The 17,489-nt window shown below is 35.6% G+C and overlaps 1 protein-coding gene across 1 annotated transcript in view; it reads left to right on the top strand.

Annotated features, from left to right (window-relative positions):
- The first annotated feature begins 228 nt into the window (after nt 1–228).
- LOC124643357 (NAD kinase 2, mitochondrial) overlaps nt 229–17,489 on the top strand; it is a 31,871-nt gene continuing 14,610 nt past the window's right edge. The window contains exons 1-3 of the mRNA XM_047182319.1: nt 229–619; nt 11,247–11,388; nt 16,684–16,848. Coding sequence (XP_047038275.1) covers nt 571–619; nt 11,247–11,388; nt 16,684–16,848 — 356 coding nt within the window. The 5' untranslated portion in view covers nt 229–570. The remainder of the gene's footprint in view (nt 620–11,246; nt 11,389–16,683; nt 16,849–17,489) is intronic.

The raw sequence follows: 17,489 nt of genomic DNA on the forward strand, positions 1-17,489 counted from the left end.
ACAGTAAATAAAAAAATGCGTTTCTAAAATAGGGCCTGAGCATATCACAACAGAACTGGATAAGAAAATAAGCTTACGATCTACTTACTATATCTACTTCAAGTAGCCGAGATTGAGAAAATGATGTCGTGTAACATACCATTCCCAGTTTCTAGACGAAACTAAAAATGTCAGCAACTGACACTGTCAGTGTCACAACAAACGTCAAAGAGACGTTATTAGTCAAAAGTTTCGACGAGATATTCGCGAAGATTTGCAGTTTGCGGGGCAACGAGCGAGTTATCTATAAATAAAACGATAGCTTATCAACGTTCGTTTACACGAGAACGAGTACTGGCTATTGAATCTAATCGCCACGCCTCTATACTAATAATTAATAACAATTTCGTGAGGACGTCACTTAGTGTTTCATTGAATGCGATAGCGGCACAACGTTTATGAATAAAGTGGTTCTTATGTGATAAAGACGTTATTTCTATCTAGATTTGCAAGATAAATCGGTTTTAAAAATATCTAGACATTGAATAAGTGTAACCTAACTTTTGAATACTATATAAGTGAACTTTTGAAATGTCTGTCTTAAATAACTTTACTGTGTCTGTTGCTAAAGGATTGAGACGTAAGTATTTATTTATTTATTTAATCCGAAAATACAGTAAATCTGGTCTTTTAGAACTTTCAAGTGAATAAGTTGCTTTCTACAAGTCTATGCATATAATAATCTGTAGGGAAATAGGAAAATAACAATTTCTTTACTTTATTTTAATGCTGCCAAATTTAATAAAATATATAAACAAATCATTGAGTCCACCCATATTTTTTTTACAACAATTAACTTATTAACAACAAAAATAAACACTTCCTACAAAAAAATATGTTTTTCATCACTATTTATTACATTACTGGGGAGAATAAATTTTGCTATCAGTTAATTGGTATTCACCTACACTTTGTTAGATAAAGAACACAAGTTACATTTTTATTATTTGTTTTTTTTCCTACTGTTCAGACGAAACCAGAATATTCTAGAAGTTTTAATTCGCACTTTTATGATACATTGTATCGTGGGTATTTAATTGTATGTGTAGAAAAAATATGATTGCTTTTTTTTTGAAGATTAATGACTGGTTTCTCTTTTAGTTAATAATGCTCAGAAATTGGCTATATGTAATTAATAGAAAAAGTATTTGGTGTTTTATCTAAACAATTTACATATTATAATTCATATTAAATTATTTTGTTTGCTTTCTATTTTTTGGTGTCAAAAAATATCTAAAGCAGGGTACTAACTAATGTTATGAGTTACCCTGTTACCTGTATCCATTAAATGAAATAAAAAATTTTATACAGTGAGCATCCATACAGTCAGTATACAGTGTTATGCGGAAACCACCAAACAACAAGCCACTTACTGCTTAAATGCTCACCGTGTAACATATTATACTACACCTCAGTATTAAGATAACATTGGTCATTACCCAGCTTTAAAAGTATGTAAATAATACCAAGTCATTGCCGCCGCAAAGATAAAAAACATGAAGTTTGCATATGGTTATTACGTAGCAGGTTTTAACATTATTATATTGCACACCTGCATACACACCTCCAGCAAACATTAATATCGTTATTATCAGTTTTTTTATCAATTGAAGTAAACAAAAAGATATAAAAGTTTTTTTTTCCATTTATTGCTAGATAATCGTTTCCCTCGGTTTCACTGAAGTCCCGTGGTAATTACTGTCTGTACCGGTATAAAATATAGTCTATGTTACTTGGGAAGAGTGTAGATTTCCAACATTGAAAGAATTTTTAAAATCGGTTCAGCCGTTTAGGAGTTGTTTCTTCTTTATTATAGTAGAGATTAGATATAACAAGCTAAAGTAAATTTTAGTTTTTCCACTGGAAAAACAAGTCATTATGACAGCAATTTTGTGTATGTAATAGTGATTTTTAATTGTTAGCTACATCTACATGTCATAGGCCTAACACAAATATGTTTTTCTGATACCCAATTTCCAGACAAAGAATGAAAAAGAAAGTCAGCATATAAGAAGAGATATTTTTGAAAAAAAAATTAATGTAAAGTGCAAAGAATTTTAAAGAAATAAACACAAAAATTACCCAGTTTTATGTACTTAATTATCAGGGATGTTTGTCCTATCATATCAGAATCTTAATCCTTTTAAAACACGCCTCGCTGGGGGTATTATAAACTCGACATGTGTGCATGTTATAGATAGTTCAACTCAAATTTGCGCGCGGCCCTATGTGTGCGTCGGCTTGTAAATATAGAACTTTCATTCGTGTGACAGTGACGTCTAGACATGGGAAAAACGTATCATTGAAAAGAAAAGATTGATATGTATCTTTTGATCACTGGGATATGTATCACTCTTTTGTATCTCTATATCCTTTCGAATCCGTGAGTGACATTGTACTGTTGCTCAGAGTGACTCGCTTCGTTCAATTCAATCCAATGTATCACTAAATCAGTACGAACTAAGAGTGATAGATTCGTTTATGATAGATAGATTCGTATATCAGTTTATAATATTTTTAGGTTTATTTTTTTTTTTTAAGTTTCTATTTTTCATTTCAAATTTAAGTTTACATTCTAATTCATTTAATTTCATTTCAATTATAATTAAGTGTAAATCGAATAAATAAATAAAAATAGTGGTCAAACACTTATTTTCGGTATCGAGAAAGTGAGACAGAACATTCTAAGTAGGGAAGTGCGAAAGAGATGTCTGGACTTTCCGATGAGAAACCGTGACGCCAGCCGCTCAACGCTGTGTGTGCGAGTGCAACACAGATACAAACGGACGACGGATTGAATGAGTTGTTAAAGATACACTGATACATTCGGACTTGAACTGATACAAAGAGTGAGTGATAAGAACGGAAAGATACATATCTTTTTTATCTATCACTCCTGAGTTACCCATCTCTAGTGACGTCGTCCGAGCATGACGTGTTCTCATCGCTTTTTGTTATGGGTACAGTCGTTTACGAAAATGTCTAGTTCTTCACGGAGAAAATGTTTTAAGGAGTCAGGTAGCGTTTCAAAAAAATGAAACAACATTCAAAGCTTTTTATTATTACATTTTACAGTTTATCATTATTTTCTCATACGGCTTTTCAAATTGACATTGACAGTATCTAAGAAATAAATGAAGTGAAATATCTAAGATGAATTAAATACTCCTTACATATTTTCTAGCTCGGGGTACGCGGACAATAAATAAATGTGTGGACTAAGAATGTAAAAGACCTATAATTTAGTATAATAATGGAAACAAATGTGTGGGGAATTTTAAAAAATTATATTGCTTCGCATAATGTCGACCAAAATAAGACGGAAATAATGAAACTCATAAATGAACGTTTAAGTCAAATTGATGAAGGGATGTTGGGTAATACTTGTCGACATGTACAAAAGAAAAAAGAAGAATACTATAGACATTTTGATATGGAGTCAGAATTTATAATTAACATTGGTGAAAGTAGCGAATCCGAAAATTCATCATTTGATTTTTCAAGTAGCGATACAGAATCATTATAAATAAATAAACTAAATTACGTAATAACTGTACTTTAAACAGCCGTATACAACCCCTAAATAACTGTATTTGTACCCGACTGTACCTCTTGTCACGCACAAAAAGTCACTGTATATGTACAAGGGTTACCCACACATAGGGCCGCGCGCACGACTGAGTTGAACTTACTATAATGCCATTTGATAAGAATTTTTATGCTTTTATTTTGACACTAAAAGCGCTTGTTTAAATAGCAAAAAGTAATGACAAAGAAATTATTTGCCTTATTTCCATTCACATAAGGTTTAAAAAAAATACAAAAATATTCTGTGAATACCTACTGAAATATTCATTTTTGAGTTTTAATATTTAATAGTGACTTGCTGTTTTCCTTCGGTTTCACTCGCGTCTCGGTGGTACTTCTTCGCATACCTGAATAAAATATAGCCTATGTTACTTGGGAATATTCCAACTTTCCAACAGTGAAATAATTTTTGAAATTGGTTCAGTAGTTTCTGAGTCTTTACGGTGCAAAAAAATGTTCCTTCTTTGTTATGTACATAAGTATAGATGGTATAATTTTTATGCATAGGTATATGCAACTGTTCCCAAGGCAGAACATAAATTTCATAGACAAACAAAGGTTATTGGCTTTCCTAGATTCCATAGACAGTTGAAACCAATTGAGGAGTTCATCGTTCATAAGTTTTGACATCATGCCAATTTGTCATATGTTGCGAACATCACTGACCTATACTCCATTTAAAATAACATTAGAAATTTAAGTAAACCTTTTTTACTGTTTGTTCAACCGATTTTGACTTCTATTCCGTAGACAAAAGAACGGAATTCTCTGTCAATCTTTTCAAATTGCTAAGATTGTAACATGCAATATTGCTGACAAATAGCAATCTATATTGCTATATACCTAAGTTAGACCTGTTGTGTGAACGTTATGTTTGAAAAGGGTATTTTGGCGGGGTTGATGCATTTGGTGCACTTCTCAACTTGTACACCATGCTCAAAATAATGGTGCACTTCTCAAAGTGGGTGGTCTTCTCAAAGTGGGTGCTCTTCTCAAAGTGGGTGCTCTTCTCAAAGTGGGTGCTCTTCTCAAAGTGGGTGCTCTTCTCAAAGTGGGTGCTCTTCTCAAAGTGGGTGTTCTTCTCAAAGTGGGTGCTCTTCTCAAAGTGGGTGCTCTGCTCAAATTGTGAACTTCGCAAAAGGGGCTCTTTTTAAGTGGAGTGGATATTTGTTTTTATTTTTTCTTATTATTTTAATTGGGATTAAGTAAGAGTTTTTGATAGGAACCTTATCTTTTTGGTCCTTCAAACCGCGCAATAACCCCGGAAAGAAAATATACTTGAGAGCAATGCTAAGACTACACTGATAAAGACTAATACTAATAATAATGTTATTTATAACTTACAGGCAAGTGAACATAACATTATTTTGCCACAAACATGTTTATGATTTTATCTTGTTATTACATAAATGGTGTGTTACAGTTTATCTGTTACTTAGTAACTTATGCTAATAATAAAATTCCATATGGCATATAAGAAAACCTAATAAGACTTAATGACGCAAAGATGGAATAAAGAGTCTAATAGAAACTCATAGTTTTTTTTTGGGATTGAAGAGCTCGTGGCTAATTCGATCGATCATAAGTTTAAGCAATGCTTGGAGATGCCGAACCCGGATAGATGGCCAATATCTCAACTGTATGTCGTTAATTATAAAACAATAGAAAATCAATTGCGTTTCGCGTTTATCAGCGCTACGGCATTGGGTACAACGGGATGATGAAGGATAATATAATTTAGCATTGTACTAGTGAAAGCATACATTTTCGGTACAAATCTTAGATTTTGAGCCATATATATTTGTTAGTAGCAAAAACAACTTAACATAGCAATCAGTCTTAGCAATCATTCGTCATCATAATTATTATCAGCTATTAACATTACCCGCATATGTTTTCCTTAACTCTCAGACCATGTTTATTTAAACAAACAATTTCTATTTATAACATCTTGATAAACTCTATTATTGATTCTATATCTTCCCTTGTGATTAATTATTAGAAAACTATCTCTAATTATGTTATTCAGTGATTTATTTTGAAAACTTACACTTAATTAGCATCACCTATACCCTTTTATTATCGGCCGATACCATTATTTAATCATTCAAGGAAGTTATCTATAAAAACATTTGGTTTTACACTGATAAAACTATATTTTATCTATGGACTTACTATCGAATTATATCGACCTACTATTGGCTGCAAAAATTCTAATTTGACAATATGTATTTTACACTCCAAAGTACATTATATTTCCTCACAAAGTTTTAATCAAATGGGTACCAGTAATTACGGAGATATTGATCCATAAAAATCATCATCATCATTGTTTTTGCTGACTCACCGCTGGGCACAAGCACTCTTGTTAATGTTCAAAGAAGATGGAGGGAAGGAAAAGGACCAAAAGTGGTCCTTCCAACCGCAAATCCCAAAAGAACTAACTAACTTTACAATGGCATTTTTATGAGGGAAATCATCGGAAGACCCCTTCCTGTGGGTGCAGCGTGAGGGAGTGTCAGACTCTTACTGACTACAACCCACCATGTTCCTTCTGGAGCCCACAGTGTATCAGGGCTGCGGTAACTCGCGGGAACAATGGCTCAGAAATTCAACCGAAACCTAGAACTTGATAAATATTATAAAATAGCAAAACGTGAAGTCAATGTAGTTCATATTACAATGTCGCGTGATTAATCCGAGAATCAATAAACTTCGTGCGTTATCTTAATTTGATAGCGAGATGACGTAGACACGCCTAAATTGTGGCTAATTTGTACAAGATATGTTTAGTAGGTAAATACAAACATGTGATTAGAGTTTTCTAGCACATTCTTACAGTAGTTTTTTATTGATATGTTACAATAGGCGTGAGGACAGGGCTTTTTTTTTTTTTTTTTTTTTTTTTTTTGTTTCAGCTGAGGAAAATGCCTGACGCATACACACACCGCCCGGGGAGACGGTGAGGTTATGTGGGGCTTGCACCCACTAAAAACCTCAGCGTTTGTGCCGTCTTCTGCCTTTTAGAGAGGGGCCACGAGGACCAAAGACGACTTTCGTGACCTCTCGGCAGTGGCTGGTCGCCTCCATCTACTGGCGAACCATCTCAGCAGCAGCTCGTGCAATGCAGGTAGCAGGAGTTCCCCGGTCTGCTACCCACTGGCTGCTGCTAGGGCGGCATCTGGGCGGCGTAACGCGTCCGACGCCTGCCCACCCTCCGGCGACGAATTGGGTCCGCATGAGCGTCTGCCTCACGGACCCGCTCCGCCGCCTCCTTCTGCGATATTACTTGTTCGCAGAAGGTATCTATGGCTTTCCAGCCGGCCTCGCTGCCGATCATCACCCTCACCAAATTCGGCAGCGAGAAGTCCTGTCCGGTATTTGCCGCCAACGCATTGCGCTGCTCGTCCCAGGCGGGACACAGCTCAATTGTGTGCTGCGCTGTATCTGGGCTACTACCGCACTGGTGGCACACGGGGGTAGGTTCCCGTCTAGCCACCTTATGCAGGTAGTAGCCGAAGCAACCATGGTTGGTCAAAATTTGGGTGATACGGAAGGACAGCACTCCGTGCCTTCTTCCCACCCACTCTTCGAGAATTGGCCCTATTGCCGCCGCAGTCCAATGACCAGCAGTAGGCGCCGCCAGTCTATCCTTCCACTCGGATAGGACATCCTCCTGTGCCTGCTCGCGCCATCTTCTCACAATCTCGGGCGGAGGACGGTCGCCGCTCGAGCGAGCATTAGCTCTCCGGAAATAAATCTCCGCGAGCACTTGTGCCTCTACATCCCACGGGGGGGTTCCAGCCAGGGCGCATGCGGCCTCCGCAGAAACGGTCTTATATCCGCGGATGACTCTGTTCGCCATGATCCTCTGTGGCTTACGCAGTAAAGCCCTATTTGAGGGACTCCTCAAAGAATCTGCCCACACCGGTGCTCCATAGAGCGCCATCGACCTGTGAGGACAGGGCTAAAAAATGGCGATTCTAGTTAGTCCACATTGGGCTCGTGACGTTGCGTTAATGTAAGGGTGCATAGATTTGATGTTTCAACCTCTATTTTTGTAATTTTTTTGTCTAATTAGTGGAAAAAATTAACTCGCTAATCCGATATTTGTGAATGACTTAGTATGATGCAAACTTTCATATTATGTAAAACACACACACACTCTTTGTTCGACTATCAAAACAACTCATTAAATTCTTAGCATGATTAATCAAATCACGTTCAATCCAATTATCGATATATTTAATTGGTTAAAAAACTGTGATCATAGATCACGACCCCATCACTAGTTACTCGAGTGAATATTATATGTGTATGACAAAATTATATGCGTGTTCAAATCATGGTAGATATGTCAGTAATTAAGTAGCTTATTTGCTCATTTTCGCAGACAAGGAAAATAAATACACTTAAAACTATTTTTATCTCATACTAGCTTTTGCCCGCGGCTTCGCTCCCGTCAACTGACTTCTCTAAAAAAGACCCTATTTTTTTTCATAAGAACCTTCTCCTGACAATAACAAACGCAACAAAAAAAGAATTAGCCAAATTGGTCCAGGCGTTGTTGAGTTATGCGCTTACCAACACATTTTGCGATTCATTTTTATATTATAGATTATATTTTATTGTCTTGAGGAAACCTGGACTATAAAATCTGAAAAAACCTTCTCCGTGTGAGAGGAGGCCTGTGCCCAGCAGTGGGACGATAAAAAGGCTGTAACAGTAAGCGTGGTGATTAACGCTCATTTCTTCTCTGTGTGAGAGGAGGCCTTGTGCCTTGTGCAACATGGTGGGTTGTAGTCAGCAAGAGTAAGTCTGACACTCGCTCACGCTGCACCCACAGGAAGGGGTCTTCTGCTGATTTCCCTCAAGTGTCCAAGTTTCACAACCGTACAACGCAATGCTCCAGATGTATGTCCTTATGAAATTCTTGCGAATGTTTCTGTGTATATTAGATCTAAATAAATATTTTTTGTTGTAAAAGGCTTGTTTGGTCATTGCTATTCGGCATCTGATATCAGCGGAACACCGAGAGTCAGATGTTATGTTACTTCCTAAGTATTTAAAGCTTTGAACTTGGTCTATTTGTGTGTTCTTAATTTTGATGGTCTTATAAATTGGTGTTACTTTTGCTGTTATTAAAGTTTTTGTTTTGTTGACGTTAATTTTTAATTGAAATTCGGTGACAACTCTGTCCATGTGGTTAAGCAAAGTCTCTAGCTGTATGTGATCTTCGGCTACCGCTGCTATATCATCCGCAAATCGTATGAATAGAACCCTCTGCCCATTGAATTTAACCCCTCCAAAAGGTTGTTCTGCTATTTTTGTTATTGCCTGTTCTATGAAAATTTGAAGACTACCATGAACAAAATCATGCGAAAGAATGTTTTTTTGCAATAGGAGAAGGATAGATGATTAGTAGAAGTGGCTTATTCTATTTGTAATAGAACAAGTTATGTAACGGATCTTTATCGTAATGTATAAACAGTGGCCACTTATCAATTTGTCTACGCGGAAGTTTCAGTTATGTAAGGGTCGTCTTTGAAGACCGTTGTTCAGAAAGATGGCCTGTTATCTTATAAAGAGCGTACCTATTCATAAATGTTGGAAATATTTATTGATTTGACAATGGCTTCTGCCAGCGCTTTTATCCTATGGAATAATTTCGTGCACTCTGATAAAGAGTAGCCTATATAGCCTTCCTTGATGAATGGTCTATTTGACAATGATTTTTTGTAATCAGTTTAGTGCATCCATCAAGCAAACAAACATTTCAGCTTTCTAATATTAGTATAGAACTCTTTGGCTATAACATTAGGAAGAGTCATTAACAATGCTAGCGTTTCTTTCAGCTATTTATTTCCCTTCTTTAACAAGTCTTTCCAAGCGGTATCGGGTATTGCTGGGTAACAATTTTAAGGAGGTCAGATTGGCGGTCGCTCCATGTCAAACAGGAGTACTCAGCAGCATTCGGTTAGAGTGGAAGCCGAACCCACATAGTTGGGAAAAGGCTACGCACATGATGATTTCCTTTTGTAAATACTTATGATAACAGATTTTATAAAAATAGAAACCCAGTACTGAATGTCCTTAATAAAAATAACTTAGTTTGCGTATTTTATGACGTTGCATTGTTTATTAAACGATTCATAAAAGAAATATGTGCGAAAGATAATAATCGTTTGTATTACGCAGTGTGTGCTAAAATAAGACAATTTTGCGCAGTTCTGCGTGCTCATAAAATATTATATCGTTGATAAGATTTTTTCATAAAATATTTGGGTCACTAATGTAAATATTTAGATAAGTTAGAATGTTATTGTCTTAACTTTAAAATCATTTGTAGCAATCCATTCTTAATCTTTACTAACATTATAGAGGCGACATCGGCTACTTTTTATCCGCGTGCAGGAATTAGCGAATGGAACTGTGGGGAACAGCTAGCATGTCAATATGGGTTTTTCCAATACTTATGTTGCAATGAAAAATTATCAAATAATCTTGAGTAATTTTTTGTCACAAACAAACAAACTTTCCGTTCACGCAGAAGTAAACAAAAACAAATACATCATACTGGTAAATAATAAATGGAATTTACCAATATTTTTTGTTTGTACTTCCTGAGTGACAAAGGCTGTATTTTATCGTACGTACGTACGGGAAGCAGTTTTCACTTCACGTTGATGAAACCGCGGAAAACTCTAGTACCTAATATTGCAAAATTTTCACGAACAAAATATTAAGAAAAAAAGGGGATATGCGCAGCATGTTTTCTTTTTCCATACTCTTCTATCTGCTGTCATCTCACAAGTAACATTCTTTCATATTGACTTTCACACAATCCATCCCATTCCTTCGGTCACCCCCTTCCACTGTATCCTTCTTTCCCTATCTCCTAACAAAAAACAGCAGTTTGCAAAAATAATCCGTAAACAAGTAAACATAACCTCTTACTTATCAGAAACCTGCATACATGTACAATCTGCAGTAAACTGGCTTGCAATAAAACCGGGCTAACATTAGACCTCAAGGAAAACGCCCTTGCTGATAGCAGTGAATAAATCACTAGTGTTATCGGTCAAAACATTCCATTCACTCGCTACTGTCAATAGTTATGAAATATACGTGTTTTTATTAAAGGATTTGTTTGGTGAATCATGCGCATTGGTGATAACATAAATCTTTCTTTATTTATAAAAAAAATGTTTGTACCCTAAAGGAAACTACTGAACAGATTTAAAAAATTCTTTCACTGTTGGGACGCTACTTTGTACCCGGGTGACATAGCCCACGGGATATAGGTGAAACCGCGGGAAGTAGCTTGTCTAAAAATACAAATAAATGGCTTAGGTTAATTGGTACACAAAACATATAATTAGGTCCTTTGAAGAGTATTTGAATAAAGAGTGATAGTTTTTAGTCCTTCGATCCATTCTCTTACAAGATTTTTCGCAAAAATCTTCCCCATAACAGACCTTTGGCTTTATATAGAATGAAAGCTGGTGGTAACAGGCACCTATTTACCAGATCACTTATCGGCGCTGCTTCTTTCTCTATATGGCATTAAACTCCTCATTACAATCGCCCTTCTAAAAATCTTCTTCTTAATATTCCAGGTCTCAGACAGAAACAGGAGCTTCGAGAAGTAGCCCCCAGTGCGTCCAGGAAGCGAGGCAACACAGCCGCTCAGGAGGATGCCAAACTCAACATGGAGAAATGCCTCATCGTGTCCAAAGTTACCAGATACGAGTATGAAAGGTAATGTGGTCTTTTAACACACTTTTGTTAGGTCGACCTGTATGTAACTATGTAATGGAATCTAAGGTAACTAATTTAACCATCTCCCAAGGATCGTAGCGTCATGAAAATTGGCAGCTGAATATGGTACAGTCGTACATGGTACAGTGGCATAATGGTACAGTCGAAACGATGTGATGCTGTTGTAGGAAGATATGTAGAGTGGGTACGTTCTTCGGTCAAGGAAATACCAATGTAAATTTTCTAAGTTATATGCACTTTTAAAGTCGGTATATCTTGGACACCAATAACTAAGTAAAGGTGAACGAAGACATCTTGAGGAAATGTCTGAATACTATATAGTCCATATTTTAAGTCTGAAATTCATCTTGAGCTAGCATGTGATAATAAATCCTTCTGTGTATAAGAAAGGGCCTGTTCCCAGCTTTGAAACACTAAAAAGGCTTTGATGATGATGAATTATTTTACCAAGATATAAAAACTTACTTACGCAGTCATAATACATATTACTAATGATGTCTCCTCTCTTCATAAAATGATTAATTACTCTCATTAATATGTCCAAAGTCTAAATTAATCACAGTTACATAACACATGTAAGCCATTGTCCACATTTTTGCCTGATTGAACCAGTTGGCGCTATCAGTCAACGGTTTATCAGGAAGTCAAGTCAACTTAGCTGGTTTTATTTAGTTTCTTTGGTTTCTTGTGAGTTGGCTAATATGATTATATCTAAGTATACTAATACTAGCCGTTTTCCTGCGGTTTCACCTGCGTCCTTTGGGAACTATTGCCCGTCATAAAATATAGCCTATGTTACTCGGGAAGTGTGGCTTTCCAACAGTGAAAAAAAATTTCAATTTGGTTCACTAGTTTCGGAGCCATTAGGATACAAACTAATTGGTTATGTATTGTCATGTAATGTGTGTTAATAGTACGAACTTCTAGTTAAAATAGATTTTAGAATATTTGAATATTTTGCTAAAGAAATTATTACACACAATTATTTATCTGCTTGAAAACGAATTTAAATTAAATAAATATTCCATTAAAATAACCATAACATAACTGAAGATGAAAAAATCAAAAAATGTTCTTAATCTAAAAATATTATAAGTATCTTAAAATATTATTGTAGGAAGAAATCATAAAAATAAAATATTCCCCAGCAACGAATTCCCAGCTGTGTTATGCAAAACATAAGATAGTCTTTTAACCGAAGATAAAAATGGTCTAAAAATAAACTTCAACTGTTCAAATAATATAAATATTATGTTTATAAATGTTTCATTCGTTCAATAACAAGTAAGTTGCATTATTCTTCTACTTTAGCAAGTTTATGCTTAACTATAATAAATATGAAACTTTTTTGTCGCCTACTTATTAGAATACTTCAACAAATTCTTGGAAAGACCTCCCTAGACTGTCAACACCACTTTACACACCCTGGGTAATACAATAACTGGCATTAGCTTTCATCGATAAAGTGGATATCCAACAGTTAAATAATTGTTCAAATGGACCAATAGTTCTTGAGACCAAGCAAACATACTAATATAGCAAACATTTATTTGTTTGTTTGTACCTTTAAGGCTCCGAAACTAATGAACCGATTTGAAAAAAATCTGAAGTTGCGGGTAAAACCGTATTAAAATAGCTAGTTCAAATTATAAAACCCAGTGGAAAAATTACGATTCTTTATCAATGCATACAACGCTAACATTATCTTATAAAGTAATGCAAAAATGAACAGATAATGACCTACATATGCTATTAGCGATCTCTTTCTTGATAAGAGGAAGATAAAAAACCGCGTGTTGAGGCAAAAAATACATGTGTTTAGATATTTTCACGTGGCATTGTGAGTGGTTGATATTATTTATCAATCGAAGTCGTTTTTAACAGGGTTTTTGACATTAGTATGTGCCTTTTTTGATATTCTCTCTCGCCGTGGGTGCAAAGGGATTCTGGGATAGTTTCAGACAGTGGTTATATATGTACTACCCCTTTGTACTCCTATGCCTACTATCGCTATGAACTCTTCCTGTGTACTTCTTTGTGAACTCCCCCTACTTACTTCCTTACGAACGCTCTCTATGTTTTGTCTTATGTATTCCTCCTCTTTACTCTCTTATGTATTCCTACGTGTACTATCCCTATGAACTCCTTCCATGTACCCTCTTATATTCTCCGCCCATATATTCTCCTTTATGTAATAGTACTCCCTTGAAGTACTTTCTTATGTACTTTCTCTATGTATTTTCTATACTAATATTATAAAGAGGAAAACTTTGTTTGTTTGGTTGTAATGAATAGGCTCAAAAACTACTGGACAGTTTTAAAAAATTCTTTCACCATTCGAAAGCTACATTATCCACGAGTAACATAGGCTATATTTTATCCCGGTACGGGCAGTAGTTACCACGGGACGCGGGTGAAACCGCGGGAAAACGGCTAGTAATTGAATAAATGTGATGTAAAATAAAATAAAAGGGACAATATACTTTACTCTATAAATGATTTCTAAGGACATTGAGTGCACATAAATGTTTGTTAGTCTAAGTTATCGTCACAAATGTACATGTATGCTCTTGGAATTCAATATTAACGTAACCAATCTTATTTATTTTGTCATATTGATCAGTCAAATCGAAATGAATCCGGTTGCTCGTTGTAAGAGATTAGTTAACAATTTTATATTTATTCTCACTATATAAATACCTATATATAAATCATGTTTAAAGTTTTTAATATAAGTGATTTGTACTTTGTATAAAGTTACCATATCTTTTATTCTTATTTTCCTTTGCCAGATATGCTGGAAGATATTTCTTTAGAAATAAACATTACCTTTGTAAATTCTTTCTTTCCTGTCGTCTTTCTTTATTGAATGTGTGTACAAAAAAACATAAATAAATAAAAACTATATAAAATTATAGTTTAACATTGCACATTTAGCATTGAATAACTACATGAATGGCAATGCTTACTCGTTCCCCAAAATAAAACTAAAATTCTCCTTCTATTGCCAGTTAATAAAACAACGATACACAATTATAACTTTATCTACGTTTTATCTTCTATGTTATGACAAATAAATCCGCCAGAGCAGTTCAAACAAGCGTTATGTACTAAAATAACAATATAACAGGAAAAACAAACGTTAGTATATACGCATTCGAAGAACAATACCTACACTATATACTTAATAAGATCACATGTTCTTTGTCTTGCATAAGTGTGTACAAATATGCTTGCATAATAGGCTAATCATTGATTGTTATTTTTATAAGCTAATATAAAAGGCTAGCTATATTAAGAGTTTTTTTGACGACCTCGATGACGCAATGGTCACCATGCCGGACTGCCAAACCTGAGGTCCCGGGTTCGATTCCCGGTTCGGTCGACATTTGTGTGATGAGCATGCTTGTTGGCCGTGGTCTGGGTGTTACAATATGTATTCATAAATATGTATATATGTAGCTACATGTAGTTTATCAGTTGTGTTAGCACCCATAACAAAAGTTAATTAATAACTTACCATGGGGCTAACCGACCGTGTGTGAAAAGGTGTCCAGACATTATTTATTTATTATTTTATTTATTTAGTTTAGTCAAGAAAGCAAAAATCTTTATTTTCAGTTATCTCTACTAGTGCTATAATATGTATACTTAGATGTATAAAGAGAAAAGATTTTTTGTTTGACTACGAATCTGCTGGACCTATTTTGAAAAAATATTTGTCTGTTGAAAACCTACACTAGTCCCAAGTAACATCATGGTCATCATGGTCATATTTTATCCTGGTTGAGCTAGTGACTGAAAATAAAATACTTTTCTGAACTATATTGGAGTTGGCTACCAGTCTAACCGGATACAGATGAATACCAATGATTTACAAGGTGCGACTGCCTATCTGACCTTCTTAACCCAGCTACCTGGGCAACTCGTACCTCTTTGTAAGACTGGTTGTCAGATTCTCTGGCTTCTGACTTCCCATAGCGATTTCCAACGATATTAAAATGACAGCTTTTTTTTAAAGAGGCCAGAAATCATCAAATGACCCCTCCCGTTGTGGGTTAGCAGCGGCGAGGGAGTATCAGACTCTTACTGACTAAAAACCGTCGTGTTCCGTTGTAGGCCTTTTAATATACCATTGCCACGGTAACTCTTTCGAACAATCCCGCAGCCCAGGCAGGAATTCAAATGACAGCTTCGATCAACTAATTTATCGTACCTTCCGAAACACGTAGGAATTCGTCTTGGCAAAATGGTTAGTCATCCACGAACCATTTTAGAAAAACAGGTATTATGTAATTTATGAATATCACTGGGATTTCCAAAACAACACACTAGTGTTAATGAAACTTTACGTATTATTGACATACAACAGATAAGGAAAACAAAAGATAAAAGTAGACTCTACATCCGTTTTCCCGCGGTTTCACCCGCGTCGCATGAGACCTACTGCCCGTACCGGGATAAAATATAGCCTATGTTACTCGGGAAGAGTGTAGCGCCCCAACAGTGAAAGAATTTTTCAAATTAGTTCTGTAGTTTCGGAGCCTTTAGGGTACAAACAAACAGAAACACGTTCCTTCTTTATGATATTAGTATAGTCAATCAACACGCGTGTTTGAGTGAAAGTTAATATGCACAAATGTACATACAATGTGCTATATATAAACTATGTACGTCACTGTTATATGTGCAGTTTTCTTAATGAAACGTGTGTTTGTATGCAGCTTAGAGTGTTTTGTTAAAACGCAGATGAAGTTAAAAATAGTCAGAATGACTGGTGAAATTACTTAAGTGTACTTTAGGTTGTAAACATGTTATTGTCATAGAATTATGATTTTTTAAATCTTAGCGGATGTTGCGGCTATTTACGACAGCAAAAAAATCTTATTAGCAGCTTTCGCCAGTCGTTTCTTCCACTTCCCTTGGAAATTACTTTGCGTTCCCAAATAAAAAATAGTATATATACTTCCTCGATAAATGGGCTAAATATCTAACACTGAAAGAATTTAACATATCGGACTAGAAGTTCTAGAGATTGCAGCGTTCAAACAAACAAGTCTTTAACTTTTTATAAGTATTCATCTTGTTCCTTCGATCCAAAAGACCGTGGCAAACTATAGCTTTACCAACCATACCTGATTTATTCATTGATTCATTTTAAACAACTGTGCATTCACCAAACCACATAAATACTCCCGAAACCAACCTTACCAAGACAAATTTATTTGATCCGTCGTATAAAATCTTTAACAACATCTATTTTTTCTTTTTCAGACATAGTCACGAGAATCTATCAGAAAGTGAGTTAGAAAAGGTGCTGAGGAAGCGAGGGTCTGATTACGACTCCATGGTGTCGGTACACAAGAGGCAGAAGGCGTTTGAGGAAAATGTAGCGAAGAGTCTCAGGGATATGGGGTTGAAAGTGGAAATGGCTAGCAGGTAAAGTATCTAGATTTTTATGGTTTAGTTTACTTATTAGACTCCCGTATCTAAGGGCCCTAGCAGATACCATACATAAAAATATACATTACATATAGCATTAATTATGTATATAGGTTCAGTAGCGGCTTTAGGGTAGGGCGCGGTTGGGCGACGGCCCAGGGCGCCGGACATAAGGGGCGCCGGCGCCCCTACCAACCAACTACCAATACCAAAAAACTACCAATCCTTGATCAGAATTTTACTCCTATTTTTGTTTTAAAGGACAATGCTATTCTTTGTATGGAAGTTGGGCTCAAGAGTTGCCCACAGTAACTGCATAGTGTATTATGTTCCATAGGCTTATAATAGGTCCCAGACCGAAATATTTCGAAATCTATCCCGGGAGTCCTGAGAAAAACTGGTTTGACTCTTATTCAATATTACGAAAAACATCCTTACGAACTCTTAACTATTCCACTTTTATTACCTTAATTGAAATGCATTATAATATTAATCGACAAATACGAGGTATTGAACGAGAATTTTTTTTACCGACTTCAAAAAATGGAGGAGTTTCTCACTCAGTTCGTTTGTATTCTTTTTACGTAAGTACGTGCATATTAACTCCGTCGTTTACCAACCGATTTAAACAATCATTT

Source organism: Helicoverpa zea, chromosome 27, assembly GCF_022581195.2.
Source record: "Helicoverpa zea isolate HzStark_Cry1AcR chromosome 27, ilHelZeax1.1, whole genome shotgun sequence".
In the NCBI taxonomy this organism is placed as follows: domain Eukaryota; kingdom Metazoa; phylum Arthropoda; class Insecta; order Lepidoptera; family Noctuidae; genus Helicoverpa; species Helicoverpa zea.